This window comes from Phyllobates terribilis, unplaced genomic scaffold, assembly GCF_046119375.1.
Source record: "Phyllobates terribilis strain yellow unplaced genomic scaffold, ASM4611937v1 Scaffold_5__5_contigs__length_657084704, whole genome shotgun sequence".
Taxonomy (NCBI): domain Eukaryota; kingdom Metazoa; phylum Chordata; class Amphibia; order Anura; family Dendrobatidae; genus Phyllobates; species Phyllobates terribilis.
Window position 1 is genome coordinate 295317506 of NW_027362765.1, and position 23004 is coordinate 295340509.

Genomic DNA, 23004 nt, shown 5'->3' on the forward strand with positions numbered 1-23004 from the left:
ATATAATACACTTATATTCTGCTAAAGAGCTCCAAATCCCCTACACCGACATAAAGCGGATCCTTTATTTTTTTCTGGACAGTCAACAATTTTTACGGAAACCTTATAAAACCAAATCATTAAAATTTTAAGTTATAAACCTGATATAAAAACATTAGCTCCTAAGTAATTACAGTCATAAAGATCTGTATAGGTGTCATCAAGCTTCAAAAAAATTACTATTTTTTTTAATAAAGAGGAAAAAAATGGGTTCTAATTTCCAGACCGTAATGTAATTTCTGGACGGTTGCACACCCTGCACTCAGCAGCCACTTGAGGAAGGTTAGAACCTAATTGATTATTATTACTCTAGTGTCTTCAAAGTAAAAACAGCATGCAGTGGGCGCCCTCTAGTGGCAGCAGCAGAATTTTATTGTTTTACTCTTCAGGGGATATGGAGAAAAACACAACTCTGAATAATATAAAGATATATTCAACAATTAATTACCTCTTATTGTTGAAAGTGTTAAAAGGTGGACATTCACTTTACAGTTACAAAACAACTACAATGGGCAAGGGTTTATTACACAGGACAGATTAATACATACATCTATTATTATAACAGGTAATGTAAACGTTATTACATACAGAACGCATAGAACTATTGGGTTTGATTTCTGCATATAGTACCAGGGTGTGTAGTCCAAAGGATCCTAGTTTATAGATACCTGTATGTAGCATGTGTGGCATGTTGTATGGAAAGTATATGAAAATTAGAGTATATTTTATATTAGTTTTTTGGTTCTAATGCCCATAAAAATATTCTTCCTAAACCCACACATAAAATAGTCATCAGTCACCTACTACTGTCTTATAACTGAGACGCCAAGATCTGCTTTGCTTGCTGCAGAGCTGTTTCAGAGGGAACCTCCAAGTCAGGTAAGACCCCCTTTCCTTCCCAAGAATCTTTGGGCTCACCCATGGCTGATCGCAATGTAGGTATGGTTAGGTACAGGTGGGTATCATCCACATGATAGGTCTGCGGAGGGTGGCAGCCTCCACTTGTTTTTTCTCCAATGATATATGCCCTTCTCAGTCTTTTCATTATATACACAAACTCCTCCGCTGCCCCCTCCGTTACAGAGCTGGTCAGAATGATGAGGGGTTTCGCAGAGCCATATGGAACACCTGCAAAAATAAGAAAACAGAAAATTAAATCTCTTTCCAAGGCTTAGAGATTAGGTCATGTGTACAAAGCTCAGTACATGCTTGCCATTTTTATTGCACATAATACTGTCATACGACTGTATAGTGCCAAGATAAAACAGCCATAAACTACCCACAAAATACCACCACAAAGTGCAAAAATTATTATGCAAGGATTTGTCACAATTTGATTATGTAGCATTTACAAAATGTGTAGTCTTTAAAGGGGTTGTTGTTGTTGTTCACTACTCAGATAAGCCCTTCTCAATTACTATATTTCCCTTATAAAATGATAACCGCTACACTCACCCCCCCCCCATGCTGACGCAATTCCAGCAATGTAGAGCCGAGTCTCCCAGGGCTCGCTTGACGTTGTTATGCTATATGAGCCCTGCAGCCAAACAACAGCTGATTCACTCTTACCTTCTTTGGACCTAACTGACATTTGGAGAAAGTCATAGAGCAGAAGCAGCTCTCACTTCTACTGGGTGTCAGTTTTGTTCAAAGGAAATGTTTGACTGCAAAGCTCATATGGCATAACAACGTCACGTGATCCCTGCAAGACTCCGACATTGTTGGAACAGCCTCATCACTGGAGGTGAGTACAGCTGTCATTATTTTGCAAAGTTGGATATAGCAATTGAAAAGGTCCTGTCCGAGTTGTGGACAACCCCTTAAATGCCATGCTTGTAACAACATATATTATGCAATTGTGATACATTTAGTATTTTTTAAGTTTGTGACCGCTTTTTTTCTTTTGCTGTAATATGCAGATAATACTTTTTTATGTGCACTGTTTTGCTGTCATCTGTGGCCAAGCTGTGTTAGACATTGTATGCCATGAATGCAGCAGAATGTTTGAGGTCATAGGGCCATCCTGGAAAGGGTTAATTTTACTGGGAACCCCATCGATTCTGAAAACGGGCTTTGGATCACTGTGTGGGAATGCAGGAGTAGCTGCAATGGGACTGTCGGATCTCTGGTAAAATGAATTTAGAAAAATGCATGGTGCCAGTGAAACATGGTGGTGGCAGTGTCCTTATGTGGGGCTGCTTGAGTGCTACTTGTGTTTGGGAGCTACATTTCATTGATGGTATCATGAATTTGCAGACGTACTGGTGTATGTTGAAAGAGAAGATTCTACCATCAATAAGTGCCCTTTGTAGACATGCACTTTTCCAACATGACAATGATCCAAAGCACACATCTGATGCCATTCTGAAGAAGAACAGGGTGGAAGTAATTCAGTGGCCAAATATGTCTCCTGAATTGAACCCGGCACTCATGAGGAATTCTGAAGACACAAGTTGAGCATCACTCTCCATCCAGCATCCAGACTCTAAAAGCGGTCATTATTGAAGAATAGAAAAAGATAGATGATGCAATATGTCGCCAACTTGTTCATTCCATGTCTAGAAGACCTGGTGTTGTCCTTAACAATCATGGAGGTCATTAGATGTAGAAGGTTTTGATGTGGGGTGTATTCATTTCTGAAACAACTAGTTTGAATAAAACTGAAGATTTTGTAATTAAAGTTATATTATTAAGCTAACTTTCATGTTATAGATTAAAAATGTTCTATGAATCTCAGTCTTGTTAAAATTTTGGAAATTGTTCTTGTATTCAGTGAGATATTGATTAAAATCTTACCTTTCAAAGGGGGTATACTCATTTATGCTGAGCACATATACACTCCACAACAATTGCAACCTCAAGAAGGAGAAGTTGTGGACTTATGGAAATCACAGCATTGATAGATATGTTCATGATATGCAAATGATGAAAAAATGGAAACAACATTTTCAAAGTAACTCGATAATATTGAATATCGAATACTTTGGTTCTACAACCAAATAAATGCAATGCCAAGCTGTTGGTGTACATGGAATGAAGACTAGCTCTGTTTAAAATCTTGATCCTACCTCCCCATATAATTGTAGGCTTTTAGCCCGGGAGAAGCATCATGGTAGGTTTAAGGTCCCAACAAAGGGGTACGCCTTGTCGATGGCTGTTGGGCTCACATGAATTGGCCAATTTGTGCGCTAAGTTCCTTAATTTTTTAACAGCATTAATGTAGTTCCAATTTCATATATTCAATGTTTATATATTAAGGCATTTCAGAGTGCAGCTTTAATTTGTTAGCTATATAGAGTGGCTCTCTTAACTTGCACCTGTTCACACTTGTTTTTTCCTGTTTGAAAGTCAGTTTTTTGAAAATTACAGAGATGAGTCATAGATGAATGTATAGCAGGGGCGTGATGATGATCTCTGTCACAGATTGCAGTCACAGAGAGTGCAACCGGGCACATACAGGAGGGGGCTGCCGGAGTCTATTTCAGCTGGATGTCCAACCAAGGATGCACATTAAGCTGAAATGTATAGCAGCGCTGAGATCTGATGGCTCCGTACACTGCAATAGACATCAAGGGCCAATTAGAGGCCAGCAGCAGACATTGGCGTGCCCGTCACAGGCAGCTCTTGGCAGTGACGTTATGCACCGACTGTGTCTGACACGCCGATGTCAGCTTCCAGTGTCTGTCCTAGCTATGGAAGAGGATGCCGCATGTCATAGGAGTAGTAGAAGGTGAGAAGAATCATTTACCGTATTTTTCAGACTATAAGACGCACCCCAAATTTTGGGGTGGAAAATACGAAAAAAATTGTTTTGATAAGATGGGGGTCCGTCTTATAGTCTGAATAAGTATCTCACCTGGATGGGCCGTGTAGCGGGGGACACAGGAGGCAAGGTCCTTCAGGAAGCCAGGCCTGGTGCTGGTGGCTTGCGCTGGTGGCCTGGTGGCCTGGGTGCCTGGGGCTGGTGGCCTGGGGCTGGGCGCCTTGTGGCCTGGCCGCCTAGTGCTGGTGGCCTGGCGCTGGTGGCCTGGGGCTTGTGGGCTGGGGGCCTGGTGGCTTGCACTGGGCGTCTGGTTGCTGGCGCTGGGGGCTTGGGTGCCTGGGTGAGTGGTGGCTGGCGCTGGGGGCTTGGTGCCTGGGTGAGTGGTGGCTGGCTCTGGGGGCTTGGGGCCTGGGTGAGTGGTGGCTGGGGGCTTGGGGCCTGGGTGAGTGGTGGCTGGCGCTTGGGGCCTGGGTGAGTGACGGCTGGCACTGGGGTTTGGGGTCTGGGTGAGTGATGGCTGGGGGCTTGGGGCCTGGTACCGGGGCCGGTGTCTTGCTGTGAGTAGCGTGGCAGAGCGGCGTGAGCGGCTTCCAGTGCGCGCGGCCATCTTTCTGAAGCTGAGATATACAGGAAAATGGCCACCGGCGAAGCAGAGCGCAGGTGCCGGCTCCGGTGGCCATTTTCCTGTAGATCAGCTTCAGAAAGATGGCCGCGTGCACCGGAAGCCGCTCACGCCACTCACAGCAAAAAACCGGCCCCGGTACTGGGCAAGGCCCCGGCTCCCAGGCAGATACCTCTTCTGCTGCCATCGCCTGCTGCCGCCGCCTCCACCTGCTACCGCTGTCGCCACCACCGCCTTATGGTCCTTATTTTTTAAAATGTGTTGGAAAAGAGCAGCAGAACAGGGGACATTATTATATGAAGGGCCAAGGATGGGGGCCATTATATCAAGGAGGGCCCAGAATGGTGGACATTATACCAGGAAGGGGACAAAGATGTGGGACAATATACTAGGAAGGGTCCCAGAATGGCAAACATTATACCAAGGAGGGGCCCAGGATGGAGGACATTATATCAAGAAGGGGCCCAGGATGGAGGACATTATACCAGGAAGGGGCTCAGGTAAGGGAAATTATTACAGATCAGGACCAGGATGGTGGACAGAGGCCTAGGGTGGGATATATTATTACAGGAAGGGGCCCATGATGGAGGACATCATTACACGGAGGTCAAACTGTAGCTCTTTATAGGATATAAAACGCTATAGCTACAAGGGCTCATACATTTTAACAACTCGCAGGTGGGGTCCCAATTTTGCTTCGGGCCCACTGGACTCTAGTTATACAACTGATGTACAGTATATGCTTGCAATATTTGGTTATGGTCTGGTGGTATTATTTGTCTCTAATTTTGCAGGACTGATGATAATAGAGTGTTGGTACAGATGTAACGTGGCGCAGGGCGGTAGTCGTGGGCGAGGTATTCGTCTTACACGCCCTGGCACGCTACATAAAAATGGGGGTCCTGTCTGGGTGTGTGAGTTTTGACTACGGTGGCGCTACGCCCTTGCAGGCTGCATAATGCTGATGACTTCGGCTGGCCAGGACCAGATGTTATAAAATTCAGTGAGGGAGACAACTACTCAAAAATAAACTGTCATTTACTGAAAATCAATGTAGGGAGGGGTTTGTATAGTGGATAGTGGGTACATGCTTCATGGACGTTTCTCTTAACACACGGAATATCTTCATACACATTCTATCTTTTCTTTCCTAAACTCAATCAATTTGGCCTTAGTTATTTCCTCTGCCTTTACCACAACCAAGCACAGTGCTTCGGGAGGTTCCCTTGTGTCCAATAACGGCACTACAGTCCAGTCAGCGAGAGCCCTGTACTTCAATCTGCAGTCCTGCTTCCTTTTCCCCTTAGGGGAGCTCCTTATGCCACTAGGCCTTTCCTTAGGTTTGTCAACACCTTGGAACTACCACCCGGAGCACTCTCTTCGTCTCACATTATTCCCTGCACCATTTCGTGCCGTTACCTCTTCGGCTTGCAAACTCGGGAATGTCCCGCTAGGCACCCTGCTCCGGATCCCATCTCCGGTAAATCACTCACTCCAACTATCACTTTGTCTCGTCCCTACTCTGGATCTCCCTATCCGTTGCCTCTGTCTCCTCTCACTTCAAGGACACCCAATTCATGCTGCTCTGTTCACTGGTCAGACCTTAGGTCTACTTCTACTGCGCGCTGGGCCTTATCTGCCTTCCTAACAGGAAACTCCGTCTTTCCTTTCACTTTATCCCCTCCCACTCTGGGCTAGTCCCAACCGTTAATTAAACCTGACCCTATTTACTCCCTACTGCTGGGCAGACTATAACTCTATTACTAATAACATATGTCACTAAACACATTGCACATTCAAATGCATTATAACAATACACGTGCCTCCAAGGGGGAACATGGGCAACACTTCCATCTTCTTACAAAGCCATGCTTGATAATGATCAACATGGTGGCATTATTCTGCCACTATGTGGTGGTATTATGAGGTCATAGCATGACAATGTTATTTAACTAATAATAGCAGCATTATTGGTAATATTGGTCTTGCAGTAAATATTGATTTTCTCCAACTTCAAGCAGGGTAATATTTGTAATAGAGACCCCCGTCTGGGGAAGTGGGTGTTTGGTAGCAGTACAGGCTTGTGTAATTTCTAATGCCAGGGGTGAATTTCAGTCCCAGTCCTGCCCTGCATGTGTATCATTTAGCATTGCTACTTTCACATAGTAGCATATTATTTTTGCAGTGTTTGGTCACAGTTATTTAAAGGGAAACTGTTACATTAAAAATGCAGTTTTAGGAGTAACCGTTGTTTTAATTTTTATTTAGTAAATCAATAGTACAAGCAACTTTCTAATATATCTTATCAGAGAAATCTGCTTCTTGCTCCACCAGGACTGATCATAAATTCTCAAAATTATGAATTCACAGGCACTATATGAATTCAATGAAGACAGATTTTTACATTACTGAGATAGGAGATGGCAGCTGCTGATGATCAGGTTCTATGTAAAGGGAAGGGTGGGAGGGAGGAGGAGAAACTAGAGGCATAGCACCCCTTTTCTCCTTCCCCTCCAATCTACATAGAATCTTATCAGTAGCAGCTGCCATCTCCTGTCTCAGTAATGGGGAAGTCTGTCTTCACTGTATATGGATTTTATCTCAGAATTAAGAATTTTGAGAATAAATCAATTCTGAACTAGAAAGAAGTAGATTTTTATTACAAGTTATATTACAAAATGTCTTCTTTTCAAGTGTACTACTGGTTTATGAAATAAAAATTAAAATAATGGCTACTCTTTAAACTGCTGGTACTATGTTATGGGAAGGTGGGTGCCAACAGGAGGTATTGCACAGAGCACCAGGTTGTTTTAGCCCCTTCTTACCTGCAATTTTAGACAGGGTCCACACATCAGAAATGACATTTGAAATCCGACTGTAGACTTTATCTAACAGAACGGGGGTTGTCTCATCAAAGAAATAGGAGCAAAGTGCAGGGATAGAGTTGGTGGGACCTCCAATGTTGAATCTTAAAAAAAAGGAAAAGGTTACTCTGTTTATGATTGTTTTACAAAATACTGTGCATGTCATTATTATGGTTCGTACCATAAGCAGTGACTGGAAAAGACTAGACTAATGTATTTATTTTACTCACTTATATAGCACCATCATATTCCACAGCTCTTTATAGACATCATCGTCACTGTCCCACAGGCTCACAATCTAAATTCTCTATCAGTCTTTGGAGTGTGGGAGGAAACCGGAGAACCCGGAGGAAACCCACGCAAACACGGGGAGAACATCCAAACTCCTTGCAGATGTTGTCCTTGGTGGGATTTGAATCCAGGATCACAAGACTGCAAAGAAACAGTGCTAACCACTGAGCCACTAAATATTATTTAGCAGTGTATAATGGTATTATATGAGAGCTATGTATTATTTTGTTGTGAGTGCTAATATATGGGCTCTGTGAGTTGCATGTGTGATGCCCAGCTGCGCTTGGTATCACAGATCCTATAAGAGTGCATTGATGGATTCCTCCACAAGAGGCCCCCATAAACATTCACACAACTCCACCTTCCACCTTAGACCAGCAGAGGGTGCCCGTTAGGGATATAAATAGGGAAGGTGGATGTAATGCCCCCGCCCGGGCTGAGCGGCGTGTGCGTGTGATTGTAGTGATTCCACTGGACCGTGCCGGAGAGTGAATGCCTGGAGGGGCGTAACTAGGTATTCACCCGATCCGACCAGGCACACGACGGCATACGACGCCAGTGCACCAAGGAGGAACCGAGCAGAGGGACCAGGTGCTACTCCAGGACAGACCCCGGACACGGCTGTTGACCCACACAGGGGAATACAGGAACAGACTGGTAGGCTGGCACACAGACTGGTGGGTATAGGCAGGCACGACTGGTATGCAGGCAGGCGGGTATGCAGGCAGGGGGGTACAGGCAAGCACAGCTAGAGTGCAGACATGGAGGCACTAGCAGGTAGGAACACAGGCGGGATAGGACCCAGTACACACTGGGACTCAGGAACAATACAGGCAGAGGGGTACAGGCAAGCACAGCTAGAGTGCAGACAGGGAGGCACTAGCAGGTAGGGACACTGGCGGGATAGGACCCAGTACACACTGGGACTCAGGAACAGAACCACAGATGTGGCGGACAAACACAGCAGAGTGAGGCCGCCCAGAGAGGTGAGCGAGAACAGGGCAGGACAAAGCCGCCTGGAGCGGTGAGCAAGAGTAGAGCAGGACAAGGCCGCCAGGAGCGGTGAGCAAAGGGTCAGAGCTGAGCGAGACTGCCGGAGCAGTGAGCAAGAGTAAAGCAGGACGAGACCGCCTGGAGCGGTGAGCAAGAGTGGAGCAAGACTGCCGGAGCAGTGAGCAAAAGGATAAGAGCGGAGCGAGACTGCCGGAGCAGTGAGCAAAAGGGTCAGAGCGGAGCAAGGCTGCCGGAGCAGCGAGCAAAGGAGTCAGAGCAGGCTAGAACCGCCGGAGCGGTAAGCAAAGGAGTCAGAGCAGGCTAGAACCGCCGGAGCGGTGAGCAAAGGAGTCAGAGCAGGCTAGAACCGCCGGAGCGGTGAGCAAAGGAGTCAGAGCAGGCAAGGCTGAGCAGGGGGGATAGGGCTCTGTTCACACGGAACAGACAGGAAGGGAAAGGCAGAGCCAGATACCCACAGGGTACTTGCAGTGAAGTAGCGAGTGGACCACAAACTCACAAACGGGAGTACAGAGACAACAAGCAGGAGTTAGGTACGAGTTCAGACTCTGCAGAAAAAGGAAGGGAATGGACATAGAGGCAAAACAGGTAAAGGATAGGAGAGAGTTCAGACTGGAACTGAGTGTACGGAGGAGACCGACACTGCAGCGGAATACAGGAGCGGGTCTGGGAATACGGCCCCCAGAGAGGCAGGAAGAACAGGCAAGGAGCGTGTTCAGACAGGACAGACAAGATACAGGAGCGGGTCTAGGTAATCAGCCCCTAGAAGGCGGGAGGAACAGGCTAGGAGCGTGTTCAGACAGGACAGACAAGATACAGGAACGGATCTAGGTAATCGGCCCCTAGAAGGCGGAAGGAACAGGCTAGGAGCGTGTTCAGACAGGCCTGGAAATACAGCCTCCAGGATAGGCAGACAAGAGAACACAGACAGGACTCAGTTCAGCCACGGGAACTGATACCGCAAGGCAGGAGACATAGACAGGACTCAGTTCAGACACGGGAACTGAAACCGCAAGGCAGGAGACATAGACAGGACTCAGTTCAGACACGGGAACTGATACCGCAAGGCAGGAGACATAGACAGGACTCAGTTCAGACACGGGAACTGATACCGCAAAGCAGGAGACAAAGAACGGGACCTGGCACCTTCAGAGTGCAAGCACACACTGAATGAAACACTATGCTCAGGCAGGGATAGATGGGAGCAGCTGAGCTATATACCAGGTGACAGACAACAATAGGCTGAGGATGCACAAGGGGTGTGACCCACAGCAGGTACAAAAAGCAGGAAGTGATCGGGCGCCGCCCTTAAGCAGCAGAAACAGACACAAACAGACAGCATGGAGGGAAGCCAGAGAGACATTCTGGACAGGAGATCAAGTGCGCGCTCTTGCACAGTGGGAGATGGACCACTATGCAAGGACGTCGCCAGGTATGTTACAGTGGAGCTAGGTAGTTCAGTCTAGTCTAGTTTAGTCTAGTTTGCAGTCCAGTCCAGTACAGTCTGAGAAGAGTTACCTCAGAGGACAGAGCCTGTTCCAGCTCCTGCAGTTGCTAGTCTGCAGTGGAGCTCATCCAGACTAAGACTCAGTTGTAGCTCAGAATAGTGAGCTTAAGGTGTGCCGGCGCCATAAGATCGGTGAAGCGCGGCAAGCTGCCGTTAGTGTGAGTAGCCTAGTGAGGGCCCGAGTAGGCCGAAGGCAAGTGGAAAGTGAGCAGTAGTGGGGGACAGAGGAGCTTACCCAGCTCACCCCGAAACATATACCGGACACCGGGTCCGAGCTTACCGGGATCTCTACGACCAATTAAGGCATAACCGGAATCCCTGGAGAACTACAGGTCCCAGGTTCACCAGAGAGCTGATACGTAACAGAGCCAGGAGACACATAGGCCCCGTAAGCTGGGAGCATGCACTCCAAGAGAAGGCCCTACCACAACGTCAGCCGGTGCAGGACAGAGATAAAGTTAGGCCTAGCTCCAGGCAGGTCAGAAACTTACTACGCAGAGGCAAGAAACAGGAGGCCCTACACCCGCTCATTGGGGAGGATCCTGATATGCACCTTTCACCCTACAGTGCTCCGGGATGTGCCTGATTTTCCTCCAGTAAAAGGTACTGAAGTGACTATCGTGTCTGTCCCCGTTCTTGCTCTGACCCAGCTGGGTCTCGCCTGTCCTGCATCCCCCATCTCCATACGCTGCCCTGAGGCCTAGCTCCACCTGTGGGGAGCTATACCATCAAGCTGCCTTATCACCGGCCTCAGTGGACTGCGCAGTGCTGGTGATTCTCACCAGAAGCCACAGGTGGCGTCACGAACTTTCATAAAATTAACAAGCAATCCCCTTTTAAAAGCTGACCCCAGGGTATGGGCCCGGGAGCCGACCACCGCGACATCCCCAAAGGCCAGGCAAAGGCCCGGGTACCGAGTCATCCCCATCCCCTGGGCTTGTCATCTTTTCTGGTGTCACAAACAGGATCGTGTGCAACATCTAGTATGCAAATAACGGGGATCAATTCTGAGGGAATTTTTCCTCAATTACACTTGCTAAAATTGCAAATGCCTGGAGTCAGTTAAAGAAGGTACGAGGAATCAGACGATAACGCCTTTTCTCCTCCTCCTTCTTGCGCTCATTGGGCTTAACTTTGTCTAAATTTAACTTTGCTAAAGGCAGCAACGAAAATATCTCAATATATTCGGCCTTCCATATTTTTTCTATGGTTTCTTGTTTTAAAGGGGCACCCAAGGGGCCATCAAAATAGACATAGATTTCACCCCGTGCCGCATCATCTAATCTAATACCTGAATCGGCGGATCCAACGAACACCGCACCCGTGACTGACGGACCCGCGACTGACGGACCCGCAATCGCCGTAACTGGAACTGTCATACTAGATGGAAGCGGAGGGCGGGCCCAGACCCTTCACTATTTCCAACCCAAGCGCTAACCAGAGTAACTGGCCCTGTTGGCTGAGAAGCAAACTGTGACATTACCCCTCTAAATCCTGCCAAAAACTGACCAATAAACTCTCCAAATCCTTGCACGTTAACTAAACTCCCTGGATTAATTAAAGTTGGCGTACGATCCTCAACTCTACACACATGAGAAACACTAGGAGAATTACAAGACGAGGACAAACATAAAATTGGGTTCTCACCAGGCTGACTCTGGGCAGGAGCTGGAAGAGCCGCCATGATGGAATGTAAGCGTTGAACTCCTTCCCCGACATTATCACTGTCGTCCTGGTTGTCATTGCCTACCTCAGATGCTCCCTTGCTGGGTCAATCCTCTACAGCGCAAGAGGTCTGCCCTAGGACTAGCCCATCTGCCGACCGCAAATCAGCGCTGACCGCCAACTCTCTCCCCCATTGAATCCCGATGTTCCTGACCGGGGACGTTGCTGATGTGGAAAGGGGCAGAGCCATCACCTCCCACTGCAACCCCCCCAATGGAAGCAAGGCATGCAGACTCCTCCATGTCTGCCCAGAAGGGGGTGGAGCCCCATGCTCCCCCCTTGATTCTCCAGCCTCAGATCTCCTGGGCCTGGCCGCTGAAAGCCACATATGGGATCCCGCTGATGGCATGCCCTGTTGCAGGGCATCGTTGGTAACAGGCCCAGAAAAATTTTCGCAGATGCCGGAGGGGGTGGCGAAGGGCTCCTCACACGTCTGCTCCTGTGGGGGACGTCGGGGCTCAGGCATTCCGGTGCTCAGCGTCGTCTTACCAGAGGCTGCACTGGGCTGCTATCCGGTCGTCCAGCAGGGGGGCACGCTGCACTGCTGTCCTCTCGATCCCCCGGGACTTCAGCTCCTCCTGCAGCAACTCGCAGCCATGCTTCTCCCCAGCTTCTCTCAGGGAAGACATCAGGGATGGGTCCATGGCATCGCTCTCTGGTCCTGGAAAGATGGTCCACTGGCACGTTCACTGGTCCTGGATCCTGTGGAGAAGTAGTTGGTCCTGGATTCTCCTCTTCAATATAAGGCTAAGTGCCCACGTTGCAGAAATGCTGCGGAGCGTCTCTGTATCTCCCTGGCAGAAAAAACGCATGCGGATTTTACATGCGTCTTTCCTGCCAGGTAGAAGCGTTTGTGAATCGTTCTTCACATGTATTTCCGCATGCGGGTTATCAAGCACTTTTCCAAGCGATTTTAGCATCACTTGGAAAAGTGCTTGACAACTTGGTCACACTATATAAATCTATGCAACCGGCATGGATTTATGTTATGTGACCAAGTTACGATGCTGAAAATCCAGCATCAATAGTAAAAAAAAGAAAAAAATGTTGAAAAATAAAAAAACATTATACTCACCTTCCGAAGGCCTCGGTCTCCTTCTCCAGTGCGTCCAGTGTCTTCGGCGGCCGCCGGGATCAGACATGAGGCCATCAGAAGGTAAGTATATGTTTTTTTCTTATTTTATTCTTTTTTAACTACAGGTACTATGGTACCCGGGTCTGGAGCAATCCGCGCATTGAATCGCATAACATCCGCATGCATACTTGTATGCATGCGGATGTTATGCGGCTCAATGATAGTCTATGGCTGCTAAAACGCAGCGATTCCGCAAAATTAATGGACGTGCTGCGGATTTTTCCGCAATGATAATCCACAGCGGAAATTTCCGCAGCATGTGCACAGCACATGTGAATTATCATTGGGGATCATTGCAGATCTATTACCAAGCGTTTTTAAGCGTTTCCACGGTGGAAATTACTCTGTAGAAATGCTTAAAAAACGCATAGTGGGCATGCAGCCTTAGGGTACCCTATACTACTCCTCCCCCTTTAACTTTTCCTCAATGAAAACTAGTGCCCCCTGCATGACCTGCCCTTTAACCCATACCCCCTTCATCCCCACTTGTTCATGCCTACATGCAAAGCCTGCAGTTAACCCATTCCCTACCTCCTAATTTCAAACTCCTGTCATTTCCAGGTTTCCACTAGCTGCGCCCATTCCAATCCTATCTGGACGGACCCTCACTGATCAACAAGGTATCACATATCCTAACCCCTTTAAATGTCATCTCTGGTTGTCAGAATGAGAGCTTGGCCCAATTATTGAGCAAATGGTGTGACCACCAGGGTGTCTAGCCAAAATGCTGCATACAGATAAGTGGGTGAGATTCAACAAAGCCGTCAGGAGGCAAGCACTATAACTAGGTATAGTTGTTTGGGGGGCTGCATATTTACTTCTTTTACACTGGCTGCTCTAGACTACCAGGGATTTAAACATGTACTGCTAAACTACCTCAGGCCACAAAGGAGGTTAAATATAGCCACTTGACTCACCTATGAATAGCAGTATTATATGTGTGTTGTACAGTAGTAGTATCTATGTGTACTGTGGCGCCCCTGAGTGTTCAGTCGCCACAGGGGTACTGCACCTCAGATAGCGGTGTGGTATCTCCTCTTCCAGGTAAGGATGGAGCATCTCACAGGACCCCACTTCACCACTCAACACTACACCACTCCTGTCCTGTAGGGGGCCTAAATGCACCAGGGTGCTGCCCCGGTCCGGGATAGAGGAGATGGGGGAAACCAAAGATAGGGGGAACCATGTAGTGGGTGAGGGTGGAGGACACACTTTTAGGAAGCACTTATTGATTCATATTTAATCTACGGCCATCTTAAGTTCAAGGTCTTTGATTGAGGGTCTTCTGTCAGGGTCCAGCAAGTGGCTGTAGCTGGCGGAAGGTTCGCGGTCCTCGTACTCTGGCCTTGAGACGAGGTGCGGGTCAGAGTTAACCACTGTCTCTACCCAGTCAAGGTCCTGACCTAAGAAGGCCTTGGAGGGGAGCGGAGGAGATAGGCTCCACAGGCAAAAGGATCCCAGGGGAATACGGACGGAGCGGAGTCGCCACTTGTATTCTTTACTCTGGCCTAGCCAGAGGGATTCCTGCTGCAAGAGGGGTAACCGGCCCCCGATATCTGACTTTGTTACTTCACGTCTCAGTCACAAAAGCCCGGAGGCTTAGTGGATCCCAGGGGGATACGGACGGAGCGGCCTACGCCACCTGTATCTCTTAAACTGCGTTTATCCAGTGGGACCCGGCCTTACACCACGTTCATACCACACGCAGTCAGGAGAAGACTTAGTGGGAGAACTTACCAAGGAGAGGAACACACACCAGAGGGGTCTCGACAGGTGCTCCTGATCTACCTGGGAGGTGCTGAACCCCCTTCCTGGTGGCCGCAGTACGCCGTGAGTAGCAGAAGGAAGCTTTGCGGCTGAAAGTTCATCTGAAGTGAGTAAAGACCCGGATGACTTCATACACCGCCTCAGCTTCTTATTTCCTGCGCGGCACTGCACCCATCATTCCTCCTCACACTGCCCTGAGGCCTGCTCTGCCTGTGGGGAGCCGTACCATCTTAGCTACCCCTAACACCAGCCTCAGTGGACTGTAGCAGCGCTGGTGTCCATCACCAGAAACCACAGGTGGTGTAGTCGAAATACCACTCATCCTTGAAAGCCCAATACCTTCTTTTTATTGTGACAGCCCTGGGCACGGAACGGGTCGAGGCCAAGACTGCATCCCCCCGCGACCCTTACACTGACCCGGCTCCGAGTAACCCCACCGCTCAGGGAGGGCTGTGCGCCCCACAGTACTATTTATGTAACAGAGGTGTAGCTAAGGATTTGGTTCAGGGGGGGCGAAACTTCTGAGTGGGTGTCTAACCAGGTAACCTTGATTACAAAAATGGTGGTGGACCATAATAGTGGATGTAGGAGAACCTCAGGAGATGGCCGCGCTGTTACTAAAAAATATCTCTATACAACGACCAACACTGATATTACCGCCATATGGTGACCATATAGTGGTAGATATCAGTCCTGCAGAACATGTAAGAGATTACAGGACAGTTATAGATAGTGGTTTACAGCTGATGTTCTTTTTGGTGGAGTCATTCACTTATCCTGCCTTTTCCATCTGGCCCAGACCGACATGACAACTTCTCCCAGCCAGGACTCTGATTCAGAGATTACAGCAAAGACACATATGACTTCTCACATTTCCAGCACCGTCCTCATCTATCCCCAACCTGCAAAAACTTATTTTCCTGCTGATACCCCAATGCTGAGCCAATGCTGCCGTAAGTGTCCCTATCACTGCACCTACTGTGTGGTAAAACAAACCTTTAGAATATATTAATGCCCTGTGCAAGTGCCCTATAAAACAGTGCCCACATTTTGCCCCCTAGAAAGTAATACTATCCCTTTGACACTCACATTAACCAGAGTGCCCCTATAACAATAAGTGCCCACATAATATTTAATAATGTCCCGAGTCTCCCCCCATGTACAGCTCCCCTCTACACAGTATGATGCTCTTCTATACACCGTATAATGCCCCCACAATGTATAATAGCCTCCACACAGTATACTGACCTCATAGTAGCCCCCAAACTGTTTGATGGCTCCAACACTGTATGATGGCCCCTCACTGTATAATGGCCCTTACAGTAGTCCCCATACTGTATGATGGCCCCCTTGGTAGCCCCCATACTGTATGATAGCCCCCTAAGTAGCCTCCACTCTGTATCATGGCCCTTTAGTAGCACCCACACTGTCATGGCCCCCTTAGTAGCCCTCAGACTGTATCATGGCCCCCCTCAGTAGCCCCCGCTCTGTATCATGACCCTGTTAGTAGCCCCCACTCTGTATCATGGCAACTTTAGGAGCCCCCACACTGTATCATGGCCCCCTTAGTAGCCAGCACACTGTGTCATGGCCCTCTTAGTAGCCCCCACACTGTGTCATGGCCCTCTTAGTAGCCCCCACACTGTCATGGCCCCCTTAGTAGCCCCCACTATGTATGATGGCCTTCCCTTAGTAGCCGCTACTATTTATGGGGGCCTCCTAAGTAGCCCCGACTATTTAAAGAGGCCTTGTTAGTAGCCTCCACTATTTTTGGGGGGACACCACACTTTATGGCCTTAACACAATTTTAAAAGAAAAAAAATAAACATCATACACTCACCTTAACCCAGAAAGACCAGCAGCAGTCAGTAGTAGGTCTGGGAAGATGAATGTGGTGACGTCATCGCACCGACACCCACGTCCTGTGCTTGTCTCAGTGTGATTAAGTCATTGTGTCACTCCGCTCTGGACCTGCAGTTCTGTAGGCTACAGAACTAAAGCGACCTACAGCCTACAGAACAGAGAGCGGCAGTCAGGGGCATACATAAAAATCAATGGGCCCCATAGCAGAAGTTTCAATTGGGCCACCCCCCTCAAAAGAAAAAAAATAGTCCTTCATTTAGTATAATGCACTCCCCATAGTCCTCCGTATAGTATAATGCACTCCCCATAATCCTCCATATAGTATAATGCACCCCATAGTCCTCCATATAGTGTAATGCACCCTATAGTCCTCCATATAGTATAATGCACTCTTCATATTCCCTAATGCAGTATAATGCACTCCCAATAGTCCTCCATATAGTATAATAATCTCCCCATAGTCTTCCATACAGTAAAATGCACTCCCCATTGTACTCTATAGAGTATACTGCACTCCTCATAGTCCTCCATATAGTATTCTGCACTTCCTATAGTCCTCCATATAGTATACACTGCCCATATTCCTCTATATAGCATACTGCACTCTCTATAGTCCCCTATAGAGTTTACTGTACTCCACATAGTCCTCTATAGAGTATACAGCACTTCCTATAGTCCTCCATATAGTATTCTGCACTTCCTATAGTCCTCCATATAGTATAATGCACATCCCATAGTCCTCCATACAATATAATGCAGTCCTTATATTCCTCCATACAGTATAATGCACACCCCATATTCCTCCATACAGTATAATGCACTCCCCATAGTCCTCCTTATAGTATAATGCACCCCCATAGTCCTCCATATAGTATAATGCACTCCACATAGTCCTCCTTATAGTATAATGCACTCCACATAGTCCTCTATAATACACCCCATAGTCCTCCATATAGTATAATTATCTCCCCAAAGTCCTCTATACAATATAATTCACTCCCCATAGTCCTCCATACAGTATTCTGGCCACCACAATGTTCTCACTGATTAAAAAATAAAAATACCATACTCACCTCTCCTTCTGATTCCCCCGCTGCTTCAGTCTTTGCAGCGAGCGTTCTGAAGTGCCACACATCTCAGCACAGCGGGCATCATGTAGCAAAGTCATTGCGCCTGCTGCACTGAGATGTCAGACGTCTATGAAGAATGATGGGGCAGAGAGCATCTGCTGACACTCCCTCTATCATCATTGCTTTCAACTATATCGTTATCCAGGATGCTGATACAGTTGAACTCTTAATGATGGGTGGGGAGGCCTATTGCAGCCACGCGGCCAGCCGCCATTGGCGATAGTTCAGGAAAATCATGTCTCCCTGCTGTGTCACAGAGTTAAGGAGGAAAAGTTGGTGTGCACTCCATCTTGGAACTTTGAGGTGCTAATGAAATGGGATAGAACCCCGTGATTCGATTCGTAAGCAATGAATCACCGCACACTCTCAATGATATTTGCAGGTAATTTATTTCACACATAGTGAGTAAGACATAGGCACTGATACAGAAAAGGTGCAGGAAATATGCAACATAAATTAGTTTCAGTAGTGTAGCTACCCCGTTCTCAGGGGCCCACCCGGAGCTTCGCTAGTGCAACTGTATGGGCATGCACAGCCTATGGGGGTGAACCATACTATATAGACTGCTTATGGGGGTGGATTATACTATATACTCTGCCTATTGGGGTACATTTTACTATAGACTCTGCCTATGGGGTACATTTTACTATATGTAGGCCTATGGGAGGCATTATACTATAGAGACCTATGGAGTGCATTTTACTATATAGAGTCCGCCAATGGGGTTGTATTATACACTATATGGAGTTGTATAGGGGAGCATTATACACTATATGGAGGCCTATAGGGGTGCATTATACTATATAGAATCTGCCTATGGGGAGTGTAACATACTATAGAGGCCTATGGGGAGTGCATTATACTATATTGGGAACTATCTGGTGCATTATAACATATGTAGGCTATTTAGGGAGCTATCATACAGTGTGGGAGATAATGTGGGGTCTGTGCACAGTGTGTGGGCCATTATACAGTTTTGGATCCATCAGTTTGGAGGCTACTAAGGGTTCAGTATACTGTGTGTGGGGGTACTATACAGTGAGGAGGCATTATACTATGTATAGGAGAGCATCATACTGTTTATAGGGGAGCTGTATATGGGGGGAGACTCAAGACATTATTAAATTTTAAGTGGGCACTTATTGTTATAGGGGCACTCTGGCTATTGTGAGTGTCAAAGGGGCACACAGATGACATTATTATTTTCTAGGGGGCAAAATGTGGGCACTGTTTTCTAGGGCATTTCTATAGTCTAGAGGTTTGTTTTACCATTTAGAGGGCACACAGTACTACACAGTAGGTGCAGTAATAGGGACACGGCAGCAGCGGCTCTGTATTGGGGTATCAGCAGGATGAGGAGTTTGTGCAGGTTGGGAATAGATGGGGACGGTGCCTGAAATGTAAGGAGTCGAATGTGTCTTTGTTGTAATCTCTGTAGACGAGTCCTAGATGGAGAAGTTGTTGTGTCGGTCTGGGCCACATGGAAAAGATGGGAAAAGTGATTGATTTCATCAGAAACAAAGTCACCTGTCAGGTACTATATATAACTGTACTGTAATCTCTTTAGTGTTCTGCAGGACTGGTACCTACCACTATATGGTCATCATATAGAAGAATATCAGTTTTGGTCGAAACGTTATTTATCATTTTTGTCTCATATTTCCTGCACCTTTTCTATATCAGTGCCTATCTCTAACTCACTATATGTGAAATAAATTATCTGCAAATTTCATAGAGAGTGTACGGAGATTCAGTGCTTACATTTCAGAGTTTAACTGTATCAGCTCACTGCGCATCCGGATACAGTTAAAAGTAGTGTAGCTCTGGGTGGGCCCTTCAGAGAGCAGGGCTTAGGCCACCGTACACTCTGTCCCCCTTGTAGCTATGCTACTGTGTACACAATATAGCTATACTATTTACAGTACAGACCAAAAGTTTGGACACACCTTCTCATTTAAAGATTTTTCTGTAGTTTCATGATTATGAAAATTGTACATTCACACTGAAGGCATCAAAACTATGAATTATCACATGTGGAATTATATACTTAACAAAAAAGTGTGAAACAACTGAAAATATGTCTTATATTCTAGGTTCTTCAAAGTAGCCACCTTTTGCTTTGATGACTGTGTAGCACCCTGAGGATTCGGCTGCTACAGGGGTATTGCACCTCAACCCAGAGGTGTGATATTCCACTCCCGGGTAAGGATGGAGTGTGGAACTGAGCTCAGTTAGCTGCATGCACTACACACATCCCATTTCCGGGGAACAGACCGACGGTACTCCCACCAGTTTATGTGCAGGTACGACAGTGTCTGTTCCTGGCTGGAGTGGGAGGGGGGTGGAACATCCCAGTAGTGTAGGGGCAGATAGGGGGAGCAGCCTGGGTAAAGCTAGGAGCTCATTGGGTGCTGGTCACCTGAGCTCACACATAGAGGGAGTATATAAGGTGGGCACCATCTTAGGACAGGGTCTTTTGTAGAGTGAGTCAGTCTGTCAGAGTGTAACCTGAGGAGCAGACCAGAGAAGCTCAGCCAGAAGGGCTGACAGGGAGTTGTGGTTCCGGCTGGGCCCAGCTCCAAGGCCAAGAGAGAGAGAGGAGTCAGAAGGACCCAGAGAAAACAAGCAGGAACTCCAAGAACCCAAGATTAGATCAGTGGGTGAAGAGTTGGCACCTAGGGTACCGGATCCCAAGCTGGCAGAGAGAAAAGCACACCTTAGCCAGAGACCGGAGGTCGTGGGCAGGATCTGCCACGACCCTCACCACATCCACCAGGAAGGCAGACCAAGTATAGGGTCAGGGAACCCAGAGGAGGTGTACCCACCAAGAGACCCGAGGGAGCCGGACATAGGTGGATCCCTGGTGAGAACGGCCAGAAGAGAGGGAAAGTCAGACAGGAGCTGAGGACCACGCTCCAGAACTGCCTGGGGGTTAGCCGAGTCCAGGACCTGGTGGACGCAGCACGGCTCGGGTGGTCGCTTCAGGCCAGAGTGACCATAAGAACACCCGTAAGTAAAAACCCCTGAACTGCACAGCCCGACTCTGAGTCTTCTTGCTGATTCATCCTGCACCTTCACAACCACCATCCTCTACATCTGACCCCCTGAGGCTATACCCCTCCCGTTGGGGGTTATACTACCAAAGCTGCACACATACCAACAGCCTCAGCGGACCCTGCTGCAGCGGCGGCCTTTTGACCGCAAATCAACGGGTGGCGTAGTCGACATAAAAGAACATCTAGTAACATCTATAAGGACTGCCACACACTGAGCTTGACACCCTGGGCACGGACCGGGTCACCGCCACTCGGAGACTACAACCCCCATCTGATCCGGCTCCGGGTAATCCCCCAAACAACACTGGCCCAGGGGGCGCGTCAACTTTGGCGTAGTCGGCAGGATCACGTGCCCGCAACAACCGGGTACTGCGTGCCTGAAGAAAAGTTCACCGTTACCTCAAAAAGAAGTCTCCCGCCGGTTCCGGAGGGTCCCCGCCAACGGACCCCATCACAGGTCGTTTCCCGCCGGTTGTCCGCCATTTGCAGCTTTTTCCCGCCATCCATGGAGTTTCCCGCCACTGGGAGACGATTCCCGCCATTTCCAAAGATTTCCCGCCTTGGAAGAGCGGACGCCATTATGGGCGTGCCAGAGGGTGGCAAGAGGCCACCTCCCATCGTGGGCCAGGTCGAAGAATGGCGCCAAAAGCGGAAACCGCGCCCACCAACAGAGACTGTGATGCTGGAAGTGTCCATCAGCGTAAGAGAACTGCCCCTGGAACTGACAATCACAAAGTTGCCCCGGGACCACCCTAAATGTGGGCGGAGACAGAACAGGAGAGCGAAGATGGGTGCAGCCTGGAACAGTCTGGAGAGAGCGCACCCGGAGACAAGAAGTCTGGAGAGGAGTCCAGAGAGAGCCTACCCGGAGATGGAGGGAGAGTCAGGCAGCACCGACCCAGTGGTCAGGAGCCTGCTGCAAGCAACAAGCCCACGAGGCTTAGTGGAGATCCTAGCACAGCTCCCCCGAGACCGGGAGTGTGCACGGACCGCGCTGGAGGGCCTCGCACGGAGGATGGCCCGGGTGCAGCGGGAGACGTTGGCGGAGTGGAGCCGAGAGATGGCCCAGCAGACCGAAACCCATCAGCGGAGCACGCCACCCGAGACGAGGAGACAGACCGCCTCTGAGGATGGTGCAGGAGGACTGAAGGCCGGAGACGGCGCCGAGAAGGGAGCTGAACGGACGGAGGCAGGTAAAGGGGACGTCTATACCCCGAGCCGGGAAACCGCGTACCTGCCCCAGCTCCCCGTCGCAGAGCCCGAAGTTCCCCCTGCCGTGCCCGTCGCTGCATCGTCACCGCCGCCGACTAGGCCTCAACCGGAAACCGCGGCCGCGACCCCTGTGACGTCACACGCCTCGACCTCGGGCGTGGCCAAGCAGGAAACACCATCGGCCTGGTCGCAGGGCCTAGTACCCCCGGGCGCCGCAATTCCAACAGCGCCCCCTACCTCCGCGGAGCCACCGGCCTGGTCGCAGGGCCGAATAACCCAGGGCGCCGCCGTTCTTACGGTGCCCTTTGCCTTTAAGGTGCCCCAGGCCTGGTCGCAAGGCCTGGTTAACCCGGGCGCCGCTACCATCAACGCGCCCTCAACATCTAGAGTGCCGCACCTGGGTGAAAATCTATTTGCCCAGCATACGTGCCCGGATGGGCAGCCCTTCATATGGCCCCAGGAGTACATTCAGCTGGAACTCCAGAGAGCAAGGCCCATGTGCGAGCCCCTGATTCCGGCTCCGAAGCCCGTAAAGAGGACCTCGCCCCCGCTGGAGGAGGCACAGTTCGAGTGGGACCCCACTGGAGAAGACCTCATGGGGTTCACTCAGGAGACTCGGGCGGCCGCAGCGGAGCGTGAAGAGTGCTGCCGGCAGCAGCTCGAGGTCTTCGAGAGGGAGCGGAGAGAGAGGCGGGTCCGGGAACAGCAGATGCAGATAAGAAGCGCGGAGCAGAAGAGCTGGACCAGGAGGAAACCCCGTGCAGCTCATGGTCCCCGTGCCACCGGGACTGTGATAAAATTCAATATGCAGCACGGATGGGGCTTCATAAGAGACCATCATACCCCCGGCGACGTCTTTGTGACCCGCAGAGACGTAGAAAGCCATCTGCCGGAGGGACACAGAGGTCGTGACTTGTACGTAGGGGACGAGGTCACCTTCACCCGGCACAAGTGTGCCAAAGGACCCTACGCCCTCCATGTGCATCGCCTGACGGAGGAGGAGCTGCGGTGTGAGGAGG

At 48.9% G+C, this 23004-nt stretch overlaps 1 protein-coding gene across 1 annotated transcript in view; it reads right to left on the reverse strand.

The window, feature by feature from the left end:
- Positions 1 to 452: 452 nt before the first annotated feature.
- The window catches only part of RBP3 (retinol binding protein 3), a 46499-nt gene continuing 23947 nt past the window's right edge, over positions 453 to 23004 (reverse strand). Inside the window, exons 3-4 of the mRNA XM_073681242.1 lie at positions 7250 to 7392; positions 453 to 1167 (exon numbers count right to left, since the gene is read on the reverse strand). Coding sequence (XP_073537343.1) covers positions 851 to 1167; positions 7250 to 7392 — 460 coding nt within the window. The 3' untranslated portion in view covers positions 453 to 850. The remainder of the gene's footprint in view (positions 1168 to 7249; positions 7393 to 23004) is intronic.